Source organism: Nerophis ophidion, linkage group LG04 (assembly GCF_033978795.1).
Source record: "Nerophis ophidion isolate RoL-2023_Sa linkage group LG04, RoL_Noph_v1.0, whole genome shotgun sequence".
In the NCBI taxonomy this organism is placed as follows: Eukaryota; Metazoa; Chordata; class Actinopteri; order Syngnathiformes; family Syngnathidae; genus Nerophis; species Nerophis ophidion.
In genome coordinates, this window is record NC_084614.1 from 76,966,319 (window position 1) to 76,982,680 (window position 16,362).

The 16,362-nt window shown below is 40.0% G+C and overlaps 1 protein-coding gene across 1 annotated transcript; it reads right to left on the reverse strand.

Moving 5' to 3' along the window:
- Positions 1-5,760: 5,760 nt before the first annotated feature.
- LOC133551952 (class I histocompatibility antigen, F10 alpha chain-like) lies at positions 5,761-10,437 on the reverse strand. Its single transcript, XM_061899166.1, has 5 exons — positions 9,857-10,437; positions 9,345-9,623; positions 7,062-7,370; positions 6,166-6,896; positions 5,761-6,054 (listed from the first exon to the last, which is right to left on the reverse strand). The coding sequence occupies exons 1-4, from the start codon at positions 10,170-10,172 to the stop codon at positions 6,730-6,732; spliced, it is 1,071 nt and encodes a 356-aa protein (XP_061755150.1). The 5' UTR covers positions 10,173-10,437; the 3' UTR covers positions 5,761-6,054; positions 6,166-6,729.
- Positions 10,438-16,362: the final 5,925 nt, after the last annotated feature.

A 16,362-nucleotide genomic window follows, 5' to 3' on the forward strand; every position in this document is an offset into this window, starting at 1 on the left:
TGTTCATATGTTGTAGTCATATTTATTATTATAAACAGGTATTTCAGGTGCAAAGGAATGGTGCAGAATTCCAGAATTTCAAGTAACACACAAAAACAAACAAAAAACAAAACTTTAAACTGACATTAACAGTAAACTTGCAGTGTAACTAATGTAGAACAATAATGTTTCTTTAGCCAAGAAACTATACTGTGTTTGTCTGGTATGTTTTTTTTTTAATATAACTTGGTATTATTGTGGGTTTGATTACATTTTTAGCACATTCAACAATAATGCGATTATAATGCAAACAGTGATCATTTTGGTCACAGTAACGGTGATATGACATTTTGGTATTGTTACATCACTGCTGTTTAGTTTAGTGTTTTTTTTACTTTTAACTTCCTAAGAAACTGTCATTTGCAATGGAAATGTTAGTATTAGTTTGTAAAATACTGATTCTTAAGAATTAACTAATAATTTGACTTTTAATCATATAAATACCTCACAAATGGATATTGTCCCTTGCTGACGTCTTGGTTTCACATCAATGATATTTTCCAAATAATGGTTCTAAAATACAACTCATTCTAATATATTACTCATATTCCTTAACTTATTGTAGACATTGTGGTGTGAAGTGTCGGCAAATTTCTTATTTTGTGCATGTCCACATTTCCTTTGGTGAGGTGCAACAGCTCTGGGCCGACTTGGAAATGGTCTGGATGAACGTGGCAAGCTTTACCTTGTATTATGCAGACTTTATTTAAGGTTAAACAAGCACGACAGTTATAGGCACAGAAATATTTCACAGCAACAATTCCTCGGATCACCGAAGCACAAACATTCCCGTCACTCCTGCACACTTCCACTTTTTCACCCCTATATAATGTCCCCTGTTTGAACTTTGTTGTCCCACACTACGCGGGTTATCATGGGAGATCGAGTTTACTTCTCAGATGAGCCCACTTAATATTGTCAGAAAAAAACACACCCACTGGAGTTCTCGTTTGATAGCGTCACACATCACGGCATTATTGTGAGAATTTTGAAACCAATATAACGTAATATTTACAATAATGTTGCATCCCTCGTCAAGATCCTTTCTCATAGGTTTGGTTTGATGCTGTGTGTTTACTAAATCTTAGTCTTTTGAGTTTTTTGGTTCCTCTTCTTTGTGTCAGGGGATAGCAGCAGAATAACACTGAAGGAGGCGGTGCCTCCTGAAGGATCCCAAAACACTGCTCTTCAAATGGAACACATCCAACCTTCAGGTGACCGTGCAGGATGTACCACTCTGGAACATCAAGCCTCTCCCTACCTGCCAGGTACACCCACCGTCTTCTGTGTCTGACTATTGTTTTGTTGTGAATTTTGTCACGAAGCAAATCCTGCTAAAATATGACAAACTTTTGAGTGTAAGAATGTGAGCGATATGCTGAGATGTTATACGTTTTGCCTTTTGACAAAATGGTATAAAAAACCTTTAATGATTTGTATTCTATTTTAATTTCAGCACATGAAAATATTTCTACTTCTGACTATCAAAGACAATGGAAAAACATTTTCCAGAACAGCCCTCACAGATCCTCCTGATGGCCTAACAACTAAACTACATGTCGATGCTGAGTATGATTCATCTCAATCATTTGAGGAAGCTCTCCCTGATATAGGGGATTGGATGTACAATGACGGACATACGTTTTATGAAGGATTTGAAGATAGTTTGAGTGAGGAGTGTGCAGAAGAGTCAAATTTCAAGGACACAACAGACAAACCAATACATGACAATGCATCAGAAGCCATGGCAGAGTGCCTTCTGATCATCATGGGTTATGTAAACTGTCATAAAGTCACTGATAAGGCCCTAAGCGATATGCTCAAAATGTTCAAGTTGCTTTATCCCGATAGTCTGAACACAGACTGCTTAAACAGTGTGCAGAAGTTCAAAAACTTTTTTTATCCCACTCTGCATCATCGCTTATTATATTACATAAATCCTCCAGTAATTGTTTTGGGCCAATAGAAAGTAAACAAATAAAATGCCTGTTTTGTGGGACTAGTGTGTCAGAAGAAAGATCCTCATCCTTTTTTTAAAAGTATGTACAGATTGATTTCTTGTTTACCGTAGCACATTCATGTGCCAAATGGGCCCTTGTTCGTGAATTTAAACATGCAGGTTTTTCTTTGCTGCAAGATAGTGTAACATATGAGACATGCAGTTATGTTATTCCCCTATTGGAAACTTCTGCCAGTACAGTAGTATTCTTGGATGACATATTGGGTAAAGTTGTTTTCCTTGACTTCACATCTATGCTTGGCATTGTGTTTGCAGTTCATTTCCCCAATACACTTGAAAAGTTTTAGATAATTAAGAACTGAACTGGCCTAAAATGCCACAAATCAAATTTGTGATCCTTGTTATAAATGCTCTGAAAATACACACTGATGTGATGTTGCCGTGGATGCTGTAAAAGTCTGTAAATATGTACTGTATATGGAGTATCATTGTTGATTATGTTTTTGCATTGTGTGTAATATTTCAGTGGCCAATTTATTAAATTTACTTGTTTAATAAAACCACTGTCTTTTTTTAATGAATACATAGGCCTACTATGCTACTGTATTTTAATATTAGTCCTTATAATGGTGGTTGGAGAGCCAAATATCTTCTGAAGTGGTACCTTGTTAAAAGAGTTTGAGAACCACTGCTCTAGAAAGTTCACAAATGTTAAAAGCTCTTAAAAAGTGTCTTGTGATCATATCAGTATTGTTTGGGTTCAGTTTTAAATCTCACAATTGTAGTCACTGAGTTACTGTACATGGCGTGTGGATAAGAAATCAACAAATTAAGTAGAAAATTATTTAAATAAACCATTTAGATTACAGACCGTATATCCATATTGCCTGAATTAATTATTTTCTCCAAATGTTAGCGTGAGATAAACTGGAGTATGATTGAGGTATAATTAAACTGTGTCAATTAAAATGCATTTTTGAAATTATTTTTTCTAAGCCAGAAAACGGGTATATTACAACTCAAATAGTGAGCAGTGAGAGACAAAACCAAGTATATCTCTCATTCAGACATCATTGAGACATATTGAAACCAATACTCATTGTCTTTTTGCCGAAATAGCAAAGAGACATCTGAGAACTCAAACAGTGAGTAGTGAGAAACAAAACCATGTGTATCTCTCACTGAGTCATTATTGAGACATATTGGAGACCAGCTCATTCATCTCTCATTTTGGTCTTTGTTGAAATCGGAAAAAGAGATAACTGTTAGACAACTTTGAGATCTCTCACAGTGCTCACTGCGAGCCTTATTTCTCAGGAGCTACATTTGAGAAGAATGAGAAATCTACTTTGGTCTCGATTAGTGCTCTTTTATGTCTAGGAGATATATATAAGACATATATGAGATCTCATCTTCAATTTTGCTTTGCTATGGGCTAGCTCTAAGTTCATCAGGAGTACTGATGTTGTATAAAGCTGGGCCTGGATTTGGTTGCACATTGCCTGATAGCAGAAGTAAGAGCAATATAAAGATTTTCCGTTTCATATGGCAAGGTGACCTCATGACAACGTTATTTGGCTTCACAATATCAAAATGAGTAATATCAGAAGGAGAAAACCATCTGTTTAGCACAGAAATACACCATAACTGAAGCTGGTTAGAATTATTTAGCACTGACCCACATGTGGATATCAATAACCTTTGTGTAAATGCTGTAGTTTCAAAGGACCAGGTGATTGTTATTGCGTTTGGTAGAGTTAAAGGTTGGTGGAGCACCTGGTCAGGTACCCCACTACAATTGCAGAAAACAAGTCCAGGAAAAAGCATTAATATTAAATAGAGAGCTTTTGTCAAAGTCATTGTTAAATTGTTTTACTACCTACCCAGGTCCAATAATCAAAGTTCAGATGTCCAAGCTACAAGAGTTGGAAGACCAAGCTAAGGCTAGCAGAGGCCCAGCTTTAGTCAGTCTGAGGCTAAGATGGATCCAGGCCGTGGAAGACGGAAGGCCAAGATGAAGCCAGTCGACTCAGACTGTAGGTAGTGGAAGGCCAAGCTGAGACTAGTATAGATCCAGACTGTGGCAGATGGAAGGCCAAAATTTCAGCTAACAAAACATCTCCCGGCTTCTGCAGGTCAGAGGCCTCCAGATTTCCAAATCCAACAAAAGCAGTCAGAAATACCACGTTTTGGAAGTAAGCCTTCATTCATCAATTGTTACGCTTAAAACTAGTGCAATTTACTTAAATCGGCTAAAAAAAAAGAGAATAAAACACATAGAAATTCAGACCACTTTGACAAGCAGACAAACAAAAGACAGTCCTGTCGGCCATCTTGGATTGGACATTCAACATTAACCCAATTTGGAAATCGGTCTGTAGTTATTTATATTTGTGGATTCACCTACTTTTGACGGAGGAAGAAGAAAGGCGGGTTTGCTGATTTTTGGAACGATTTTGCTTGAAAGACTCAGGTTAAAAAGGCATGAAAAAGAAAAAGGCAATTAGAAATATTATACATTATGTCCCATATAAGCTCATACACGACACATTCTACAGATAGTGTATAAAAAAACTAAATAGTGGAATAAAAGAGGTGAAAACATGTGAAATGGAACAAAGAAAAGTTGCATTGTTGAGTCTAATAAAGCTGCCATGCAGGTTGTTTTCTCTTTAAAGCTGTCATTGCTCAAAAATAATAATGAATCAAACTCAATGTTGTTACAAATTATTTAAACTAGTCATGGCTCCAATTACGTCACATACAAAATTTGACTTAAGAGTATTTTTATACTATATTTTGTGTTTATCCTACAAAAAAAAGGGTTTTTGACTAATAGGGCAAAAAAAAAAAAGAAATGAAGAAGCTGTCACGTACTTGCATGGCTGCTCTAGTTGTGACCCCAAGATGCAGGAGACAGGAGGACGACGTGCGGGTGAGAGTCTTTTAATTCCCACAGGGAGCACAAGGAGGTTCAGCAGGGAAGTGCACAGAAGCATAAGCAGCATACAGAAAAACCAAAGTAACGTTTCACAAAACAATCCTTGAGCCCTGACTGGAGGGCGAGGCAGGCATACATAGAAGCCAGTTGTTTAAAGTAAAAGTACCAATGATTGTCACACACACACTAGGTGTGGTGAGATTTTCCTCTGCATTTGACCCATCACCCTCACCCCATGACCAGGTGTGGCCAGGCTGCCAATCAGCGACAGGTGAGGGAAAAGGGCTCAGGGAGACAAACAGGAAGTGGGACCAAAATAAGAGCGCCGACTAGGAGATAAACACAAACGCAAACAGACCGCGTGACACCTGACGTGACAGGTCGTCACAGAAACGAGGGATGGATCTGAAGTTTATCGAGGGACTTAAGTGTTGAAAGTAAAAAAAAATGTTTGACTTATTTTTATGAGTGGGGCCCGTTTGGATCCTAATAATTTCAGTGGGACAAGTTTTAATTGTCATTGCTCAAAAAAAATTATGAATTAAAATCGATGATGTTATGAATTATTGACATATTTAAGATTGCAATTACATTGAGTGAAAATTATTATTTTGTGCTTTTGCCATAACAAAACAATGTTTTGACAAAAATGGCGTAAATTATGAAAAAAAAAAAGACTGATAAGGACGGATAAACCTGAAATTGATCAAGGTATTTAAGTGTTGAATGAAAAAATACAAACATAAATAAAAATGACCTACTTCTACCATTTTTATGACTGAGACTCTTCCTGGTCCCCAAGAAAGCAGTGCGAGGCGAGTGGAGAAAAAACGGATTTATTGACAGAGATGTGACACAATGTGATATTGATCATAAGCAGCGGCCATTGAAAGAAAAGAAGAAATCCTCGTCATGACGTCAAGGCCATGAAACGTGCGATTTTACAGCCACCAACGTTTGATCTTGAAAGTCTTTTAACGGCCAAAGAAGAATACATGGAATAGCGTGAGGAGCAGTCGGACGAAGAACAAAGCACATCTCCATCTCATCTCCGAGTGTGATGACGTCCCTCAGCGATGGAGACATCTCCCTGTGTTCCAGTGCACAAAGCATCCTGGAGGAAGAAGACCACTCAGCACATTCCCGACAGAAGCAGGTGAATCCAAGTTGAACATCATCTTCACACAAGAACATTTGGAGGTGCAGACAGTCCATGTGAGCTTACTCAGCCTTCAGCCGCCTGCACGTTCTCGTCGAGCTCCACGCCGCCGTGGCGAGCTGCGGGACAAACGCAAACGGTGAAGGAAGAACATCCAGAAGGTGGCTCGTCACTCACATCAGATCTTTGAGGTGTGACTTGGAAACATGACGAGTCAGCACACTTGATGTCTCATTTGGCTGATCCTCATCATGAGGACTCCTGTCAAAAGTGAGATATGCCAGACTTTGTATTGCGTGTGCTCACAGGAGGGACTTTTATTGTGAAGGAGTCAGCTCCAGTTGGGCTTTTCCGGCTAAACTTGTAACAAAGGTCCACATCAGACCTCCATGTGAGTGACGCTTCACCACGGCTTTGTTTCTTGCGGCTCAAAGAAAAGATGTTTTACTTACCAGCTGGATCGTACTGGGCTGAAATGAAAGAGAAACAAGGTGAAGTGGACTTTTCCCCTCACGTCACGCCGTGTTTCTACGTGAGAGTGTGCGCTCTGTCTCTGTGGATCTTTGAGTGTTTGGCTGGAAGGCAACTAAAAGATGGCCGCACCTTTGCAGCCCGGATGAAAGCATCAACTCACGGCCTGGACCGAGTGCACCGAGAAGAAGAAGACAGAGGACATTGGCGTCCCTCACCTTGTCTGTTTCTGTGACGCCTGACCATGACCATGATGATGATGATGATGATGATGGCCGCCACAGCGAGGACCGCCGCCGTGGCAGCGAGGGCGACGCTCAAGTTGTCTGTGGAGAGCAAAAAAGCACAAGTGGAGTGACAAAGCATGAAGAGGAAACCTTCATGACTACTTTGCATGCAGACGTCAAGCGTTGTCATGGTGACATGGATCAATAATGGTGACAGGTGGACTTGTGATGGGAAACATCTCCAACTAAATGTGTCTTTCTCACCTTCATGGCTTGCGTTGCTCAGGATGCTTCTTCTCTCCAGCTTGGTGACCAAGTCCTCCTTGACGCCTGACAGCTGAAACACACATTCGTACTTGCCCTCCACGTCGGCCGTCACCTCCACTTTCAGCGCCACCGACATCTGGAAGGTTCCGTCGTGGTTGGGGAGTATCTCTCCGTGCTCCACGTCCTCGAAGATCTGCTCGCCGTCTTTCCTCCAAAACAGGTCGGCACCGTCGGGGTAGAAACCTGTCGCCATGCAGCTGACCGGAGAGGACGGCGTCTTCTGGAGCAGGAACACCTCTGGAAGCTCTGCACAGGAAGTGATGTCACGTGTGAACACAGGACAACGTGGGGAGAAGGTGTGGATGGAGAGAAGGTGTGGATGGAGGTAAAGATGGAGAGAAGGTGGGGATGGAGGTAAAGATCGAGAGAAGGTGTGGATGGAAAGAAGGTGTGGATGGAGGTAAAGATGGAGAGAAAGTGTGGATGGAAGTAAAGATGGAGAGAAGGTGTGGATGGAGGCAAAGATGGAGAGAAGGTGTGGATGGAGGTAAAGATGGACAGAAATTGTAGATTAAAGTAAAGATGGAGATAAGGTAATAACGGAGGTAAATATGGAGAGAATGTGTGGACGGAGGTTAAAATGGAGAGAAGGTGTGGATGGAGGCAAAGATGGAGTGAAGGTGTGGATGGAGACAAAGATGGAGTGAAGGTGTGGATGGAGGTAAAGATGGACAGAAAGTGTAGATTAAAGTAAATATGGAAGAAAAGGTAATGGAGGTAAAGATGGAGTGAGAGAGTGGATGGAGGTAAAGATGGAAAGAAAGTCTAGATTGAGGTAAAGCTGGAGAGAAGGTGTGGACGGAGGTAAAGATGGACAAAAGGTGTGAATGGAGGTAAAGATGGAGAGAAGGTGTGAACAGAGGTAAAGATGGAGGGAGAGAGTGGACGGAGGTAAAGATGGAGAGAAGGGGAGAATGGAGGTAAAGATGGAGAGAAGGGGAGAATGGAAGTAAAGATGGAGAGAAGGTAATAACGGAGGTATATATGGAGAGAACTTGTGGACGGAGGTTAAAATGGAGTGAGAGAGTGGATGGAGGTAAAGATGGACAGAAAATGAGAACAGAGGTAAAGATGGAGAGAAGGCGAGAACAGAGGTAAAGATGGAGAGAAGGCGAGAACAGAGGTAAAGATGGAGAGAAGGCGAGAACAGAGGTAAAGATGGAGAGAACGTGTGGATGGAGGTAAAGATGGAGAGAACGTGTGGATGGAGGTAAAGATGGAGAGAAAGGGAGAACGCAGGTAAAGATGAAGAGAAGGTGAGAATGGAGGTAAAGTTGGATAGAAGGAGAGGATGGAGGGAAGGAGAGAATAAGGTAAACATGGAGAGAAGGAGAGAATGGAGGTAAAGATGGAGAGAAGGTGAGAAAGCAGGTTAAGATGGAGAGAACGTGTGGATGGAGGTAAATATGGAGAGAATGGCGGTACAAATAGAGAGAAGGGGAGAATGGAGGTATAGATGGAGAGAAGGGGAGAAAAGAGGTAAAGATGGAGAAAAGGTGAGAACAGAGGTAAAGATGGAGAGAAGGTTAGAGTGGAGGTAAAGATGAAGAGAACATGTGGATGGAGGTAAAGATGGAGAAAAGGTTAGAGTGGAGGTAAAGATGGAGAGAAAGTGTGGATGGAGGTAAAGATGGAGAAAAGGTGAGGATGGAGGTAAAGATGGAGAGAAGGGAAGAATGGAGGTAAAGGTGGAGAGAAAAGGAGAATGGAGGTAAAGATGGAGAGAAAGGGAGAACAGAGGTAAAGATGAAGAGAAGGTGAGAATGGAGGTAAAGTTGGATAGAAGGTGAGGATGGAGGGAAAAATGGAGGGATGGAGAGAATAAGGTAAAGATGGAGAGAAGGAGAGAATGGAGGTAAAGATCAAGAGAAGGATATAAAGATGGAGAGAATAGAGGTAAGGATGGAGAGAAGGTTAGAGTGGAGGTAAAGATGGAGAAAAGGTGATGGAGGTAAAGATGGAAAGAAGAAGAGAATGAGATAAAGATGGAGAGAAGGTTAGAGTGGAGATAAAGATGGAGAGAAGGTGTAGATGGAGGAAAAGATGGAGAGAAGGTGAGAACAAAGGTAAAGATGGAGAGAAGGTTAGAATGAAGGTAAAGATGGAGAGAAGGTGAGAGAAAGAGAGAAGAGTATAAAGAGACAGGGTGTAATGTCAGTAATGTTCCTATAGGGGGAGTGCTAACAAGTTAAAAGGTGAAAGTACATGTTGTGTTTCTACCTGTTCTCATTAGGACCTCCTTCCCATTGTTCACATACTTCTTCAAGTAAGAAGGACAATCCTCAGTGTAGTAAAACTTCTTGTATTCTAGTAGATGTTTGTTCTGGTCCCACTTGAGTTTGCTGGGGAAAGCTTGTTGTTTTGCTGCAGTAAATGTCCATGTCTTCATGTCCAACGATATGAAATCTTCTCCATCATAACCTTGCTGATGCCAACCTTTAACTTCATCAGTCTCATCATTCCATTCACATCCAGACATCCACTGGAGAATGTGAACACCTGAGACACACACAGTGTTGTAAAGCAGAGTGACACACACACACACACACACACACACACACACACACACACACACACACACACACACACACACACACACACTCACACAGTATTAGTGTAGGTTATTATGGGATGGACAGAGACAAGTATCAGTGCAGTAATGTGTGTTTACTACAGTATAAAAAGAGTACATCAAATACATTTAAGTAGTAGAAAGTTCAACATAAACAAACCTCCAGTTTGGTTGAAACGCTTCTTACGAACTTCAAGGTTGTGTTTGCCCCTCAACTCATTACGAACACTGATCTCTGTTAGTCTCTGCCAGTATTTTGGATCCTCTGCTGTGATTTTGTTCATCCAGTCCTGTTTGGCTTCTGCTTTCCTGCTGTTGCTGTCATAGTGAGAAATCTGAACTCCATCAACATAACCAACACTCACATACTCTGGGAAGTTTGGAACTTGAGAGGACGCAGTGTGGAAATACTGCAGCGTGTGAATCACTGAAAGAAGAAAACAACAACAGGATGACTTTTTATTATTTTGTTTCATGTTCAACAATCTTGCACTGTGAATATTTTAGCTCCTTCCGTCTTCAGTCGGGTCTTAAAGTGAACATCAAACACTGCTAGATATCACAGTCAAGACTCACATGTTCTATGACAAATACAACACATTAATAATATTACTAACATCTGTTGACAGTTAGAACATTTTGAAAATAAACATATATTTTCTACAATGGAGGCTGAATAAAAAGTACAACAGAGTTGAACACAACCTGTTCTGCCCATTTGATGTCGACTCTTACTGACATCTTGTGGCGGGGTGATGTTACTACACTTGATTAGTTTCTGACACTTCCGTGTTTGAAGATTTGTGTTCGTTCTTACAAGCCTTGGAAAAAATAAGTCTTTGAACAAGAAACACTAAAGTGAAAATAAATAAAGAGCTTAAACGGATTTATCTGCTTCTGTAACCTTCTTGGAACATTTTGAATTTTTACTAGGAAAAAGGGAAAACAAAAAAATATGTTTAAAAAGAACCAGGATTAAGTAAAAAAAGGGCTTGAATAATACAACAATTAATTAATTAATAAGTAACAGAAACTTTAAGACGTCAAATAAGTGAAGGCACAAATAGGATTTATGAATAACAATTAATAAACTTATAAAAAGGACTTACCAGGCGTCACGCTGTGCATTTGCACGACCAGAAGAAAGAATAAAAACAAGTTCATGATGTCAGCGCGAAACAAAAAGATGTTTGCCACTTTTAATCCCGCAGAGAAAGACAAAAGTGACGAACACTCGCTTGACTCGCAAACAGGAAAAATGAACCAGGAACTGAACGTGGGGGAAAAGTGTGAGGCAGACGCTTCTGCTGGCAGAATGTCAAAGAAAGTGAAAGTAAAAGTAGACACGGTAAAGCCAAACATTGAACTCGATGGTGATCATTTTTATTTTTATTTTGTCGTACCTGTCAAAGGTGAACACACTTATCCACGTAGGTGAGTAGTAACGAGTTACATTTACTTAGATAAGAAACACAACTTTTACTTTGCTGTATAACATATTCAATATATGTATAAAAATATACATTTAGGCCTCCACTCAGGCTTCATCCCAGGGACCCCAAAGGATTTTGGTCAAAAATATATTTAAAATGTGTCATTATTTTGTATTATTATTATTCCAGGTTTAAATCTGTAGATCAACATTAGGTCTATCTGTCAATATAACCTTTTCAAAGATTTAAGTTGTATGCACTTTTTGTCAAAGAAAAACCTGTTTTGTTATGGGAAAAAAACACAAAATATGCAATAGTTTCCCCCAATAGAATTTTAAAGAGGAATATTTGAGATTATATAATAATTGGAGCCTTAAAAAATTCAACACATAAAAACATTGATTTTAATTTATTTTTATTTTTTAGCAATGACACAAAAGAAAAATCCTACTGAAATTATTGGAGATCCAAAATTGTCCTACTCGTTAGAAATAACAAAATATATATTTTTTTACTGTTAACTTTAAACACAATCATCTTCAGATGAACTTCAGATCCATCCATCAATTATATATATATATATTATTGGTGTTTTTTTTTTTTTTTATATGGCAAACACAAAACATGCAACATTTCCCCCCAAAAATATCTCAAAGTGGAATATTTAATGTGGCGTCGTTGGAGCCTTGAATAGGTCAATAATCCATAATGACATTGATTTTGATTTATTGTTATTTTTTTAGTAAACAACAGCCTAGATGGCAGCTTTGTGTTATTAGAGTAAACATTGCAACATTTTCTTGTCACATTTCACCTGTTTGCTCTTTAATAGCACTTTTTTTTTTTATTGTATTTTTAGAATTTGCTTTGGCCATTACAAAATTACCCGCGGGCCGCAAATGGCCCCCGGGCCACACTTTGGACACCCCTGTACGAGGATGACGGAATGCAAAAACAATAACACATGCCCTTCTTATTTATGATTTACTTTTTAAATTTGACCTCAGTTCTGTACGCTGCTGCTGGCATTTTTAATTTTCCTGAGGGAACTCTACTGAAGGAATCAATAAAGTACTATCCTTCTATCTATCCTCGTTCATCCATGCGGACTTGGCTCTCTTGGTTGCTTTGTTGGGTCTGCTCCTGTCTCCGGCCATACTCCCCCCACCACAGCAGACGTTGGCGTGGAACACCACAGAGTGTATATGTTTGTTTTTTGTTGTTGTTTTACTTTTGCATCTGGTTGCATCAGCTCTCATCTTTTAAAGTCTTTAATGTCCTTTGTGTTCTTTGACGATTCCCTCTTACACACATGTTTATGTGTGGTATGGCTATGAGGTTTGTTTCCCTTGGCCTCAGTCTGGACCCCCTCTACATGGGCCCAGATGTTTGCTGTTGCACAGGCATGGGATAAAGTGTGTAACTTTTTGTCTGTAAAATACGTCATTGCAGTTTTTTTTATTAGCATGGATGTAATCTAGGAACAACATTTCCTAATTAATATCCAAAACCCCTGTAGCGGTAAAGTCCTATACTTTTACTGCTACTGGTTGCCGAATATAAATGAAGCTAGTTCAGACGTGTGCAACCGGCTAATAATTGAGGCCCAGAATTGTGTCCATGTTTAACCAAAATATTTACTAACATAAAGTCACAATTATATAACACACTTTGTTCAAAAACGGAAAATACACGGGAGCAAACAAACACTAGCCTGGCACAGTCAAAAACTGTTGTGCCTCTACTCAGCAACACCTGGGCAAGATCCTGACTCCTCCCTAAATATCCAGGCACTTGGCCTTGGAGCCAACCCCTTGAGCGACGTCATCAATTTGACAGACAGAAAGTGTATTTGGCTCTAACACACCAGCCCCTAATTGCTGCTGGCGTGACGAACAGAGCGATTTAATTTGGAATCGATAAAACAAAAATAGAGCCATAATACCAAAAACAAACACCTCTTTCTTTGGTTTTCATGTTCCCTTTTGCAATAATGCAGTTAATTTACTCAATACCTTCACCTAGAAGGCATATCTTTGTAACAGGTCTTTAGATGATAATCCTTTTTGTTTGCAGACAAACTTTTTTCATTTGTCCACTTTTGTCGCTCTTGTAGCAACGGTAAATATTCGTGAAACCACCTGTTCCAAAAAAGGTCAGCGATATATTGCCTCTGCCTCCATTTCCTTATGCACATCCAATACAGGTGATCTATTACCAACAGTACATGTAGACTGTAGCTGTCTTCTTTTCCTACTCCTGGCCATCAGCTTTCTTCGTCACCTTGGGGGTAAGAGAGCTTTTTTTTCTTCTCAGTTTCCTCCTCTTCTTCTCCCAAAGGACTCTCGGGGTCGTTTTCTTCCTCCTCTTTCGGGGAACTCTTCTCTTTTTGGACTTGCCATAGTCGCTGTCCTCGTCATCTTCCACCATGAAGTCTTCATCACTGCCAGACTCATCAGGATCCAGGTAAGCTTCCTCTGGGTCATCCTGCTCTTCATCCTCACGGCCTCCGTCACCCAGAAGGATTTCCCGCTGTTTCGACACGGCCTTGGAGACTGCCTGGCGTATTGTTCGCATTCGACTGACTTTTCTTTCATCGTCACTGTCATCTGCGCTCCGTTTTCTTTTTGGTGTCTTCCTGCTGGGCTTCTCTATCTTGGGCTTCTTTTCCTTTTTTGACATATCCTTTTGATCTTTGGATCCCTGCTCATTGAAATCATGCATGTACTGGTTCATAGGCAGTTCCTCCAAACTGTTAACAGTAACTGTGGGGCGTGTCACTGCCTTGTAATGGCCCATTAATCACCCACCCCAATAGGGTTCTGACAGCATAAGGTCCATCTCCGTGGCTGTTAATCACCTCCCGTGGTTCCATTCACTTTGAGGCGTTGGTACCAATTAACAGGTCCACGTTGGCAGTTATCCGAGGAATTTTAATGCCTTGGAGGTAAGGCCACTTATCAAGTTCTGCCTCACCAATCAGATTGTTAGTGTACACGGGCATCTGCCTTTGAGTGAAGACATCAGGAAGCTGAAAAAAACTTACTACAAGTAAACTGAGAGATTTCCAGACCACTGCTCGGGACCACCTTACTGTGCCCCAAGGTGCGCAAGTGGGTTTTTGTTTTTCGGCCTTCTGTGTTCAGCCTGTTCACCAATTTAAAACATGTAATTTAAAACATTTGTATGCACGTACAACACTTAAAACCTTCAGTATATCAGTATGTGGAATTAAATTATGGAATGGATTAAGCAAAGCAATCAAACAATGTACTAATATGATCCACTTCAAGAAACTCTTCAAACTGGAAGTGTTAACAAAGTACAAAAATGAAGAACAATGATAAACATTCTGATTTTACTCACTCATTCATTCTCAAAATAATCTGACTTATCTCATCATATGGATTAAAATTTAAGCAATTATTTATTTATTTATTTATTTATTTATTTGTATTACTTATTACTTATGGAGTATACATTGTGAATACATTGAGAACAGGAAGTGAACAAAAGTTTTAGCAACTGTTATGTAAAGAAAAGGGGTAGGATTAAATAAGCTCTGCTTCTTCCTCCTCCTTTTTGAACATGTTGAAAAGAGAAACTGGAAATTGTGATGTATCATGTTGTATGCTTGCATGTTCGAAATAAACTAAAACTCAAACTCAATTGTTCAGAACAGAGAGTCCCTGTGCTTCCTGGATCTAGGAAAGCATATGTCTGGACTATCTTGCTGCCCTTTGAGTACTTCACTTGAACGGGCAGGATGGGTAAAATTCCATATTTGCCAGCCCCTGTATGGCCACAAGTTGAGGATGTAGTGCAAATATCTGCTTTTACCTTTGGAAGTTGGCTATTTTCTCCACTTTCCAGATGCCTCCTGTCAATATGTAGCACTTTGGGATGCGTCTTGTTGCAGTAAGAGCACGTGATGCGCCTGTCGCAACTCTTGCTCAGGTGCCCTGTGCACAGGCAACCAAAACACAGGCCTTTTTCTTTTAGAAAGTCATGCTTTTCCCTGTGTGCCTTATTTTCCAGTATTGGACAGTCCTCCAATGCATGTTCACTTGTACAGTAAAGACAGGAGGTGTTCACAAACTTATTGAGGTGTGGAGCCGGTGTAGGTTTAACGACAACTGTCACATGAGTTGCGAAACTGTTCCTTCTGAACTGTGATTTGCGTTGATGTATAGGCTTGGGTTTGGTTACTCCTTTATTTCGAAGGATGTTTTGAATGTCGCCAAAGACAGGATCCGAAGCAATTCTGACTTGCTGTTCAATAAATTTCACAATGTCTGTGAAACAAGCACGTCGCCTTTGTTGGTCAACAATGTCGGCTGCTTTTCCTCTCCACTGGTCCCTTAATTTGTGTGGCAGCTTTTGTATGAGCATCTTCATGCTAGCTGGCACTAGCCTTGGCGTCACTATAGACAGCCATTTTAAACTAGACAAACAAGTCCATGGCGTTTTAAAATCGTGTTTTTATCACCTTCGTCTTTTAGTAAAGGTTAAACCGTTTTTATCTTTTAACCTTTTTGAACAAGTGGTCCATGCTTTTATTTCAAGTGGCCTGGACTACTGCAATGCACTTTATGCTGGCATTAGCCAAAAAGCTCTCTCCCGGTTGCAGTTAGTCCAGAACGCGGCAGCAGGACTTTTAACAGGGGCCAGGAAACGCCAGCATATAACCCCAATTCTTCAGAGTTTGCACTGGCTCCCTGTTAATTTTAGAATTGATTTTAAAACATTGCTGTTTGTTTTTAAATCTTTACATGGACTGGCACCTCAAAATATCTCGGATCTTATCCAAATTTACATTCCTGCGCGCGCTCTGAGGTCCGAGAGCCAGTTCCAGCTCGTGGTGCCCAAGACCAGACTTAAGACCAGGGGAGACAGGGCCTTCTCTGTGGTCGGCCCTAAGCTCTGGAACACTCTGCCCCTCCATGTTCAAACTGCTTCCACAGTGGACTCTTTTAAGTCTCGTCTTAAGAACCACTTTTATTCTTTGGCTTTTAACACTACGTGAGTTGTGTGGTCCTCTGTCCTCTGTTGTCCTCTGTGTTTTTTATACACTTTGATTTTTATTTTACTGTTTTAATTGATTTTACCCTTTAAAATAGTTTTTTATCATATTTGTTTTTATTGGTTTTATATTTATTTATTTTTGTTTTTATTCAGTCATTGGTGGAGCATAAGATGTATATATATATATTTATTTTATTTTATTTTATTA

Excerpts from the sequence above, each read along its gene's own strand:
- LOC133551952 (XM_061899166.1), bottom strand. The coding sequence starts at position 10,172 with ATGAAACAAAATAATAAAAAGTCATCCTGTTGTTGTTTTCTTCTTTCA. Across the intron at positions 9,624-9,856 it reads GCGTTTCAACCAAACTGGAG|GTGTTCACATTCTCCAGTGG; the intron begins GTTTGTTTATGT and ends TGTGTGTCTCAG. Across the intron at positions 7,371-9,344 it reads GGAGGTCCTAATGAGAACAG|AGCTTCCAGAGGTGTTCCTG; the intron begins GTAGAAACACAA and ends CTTCCTGTGCAG.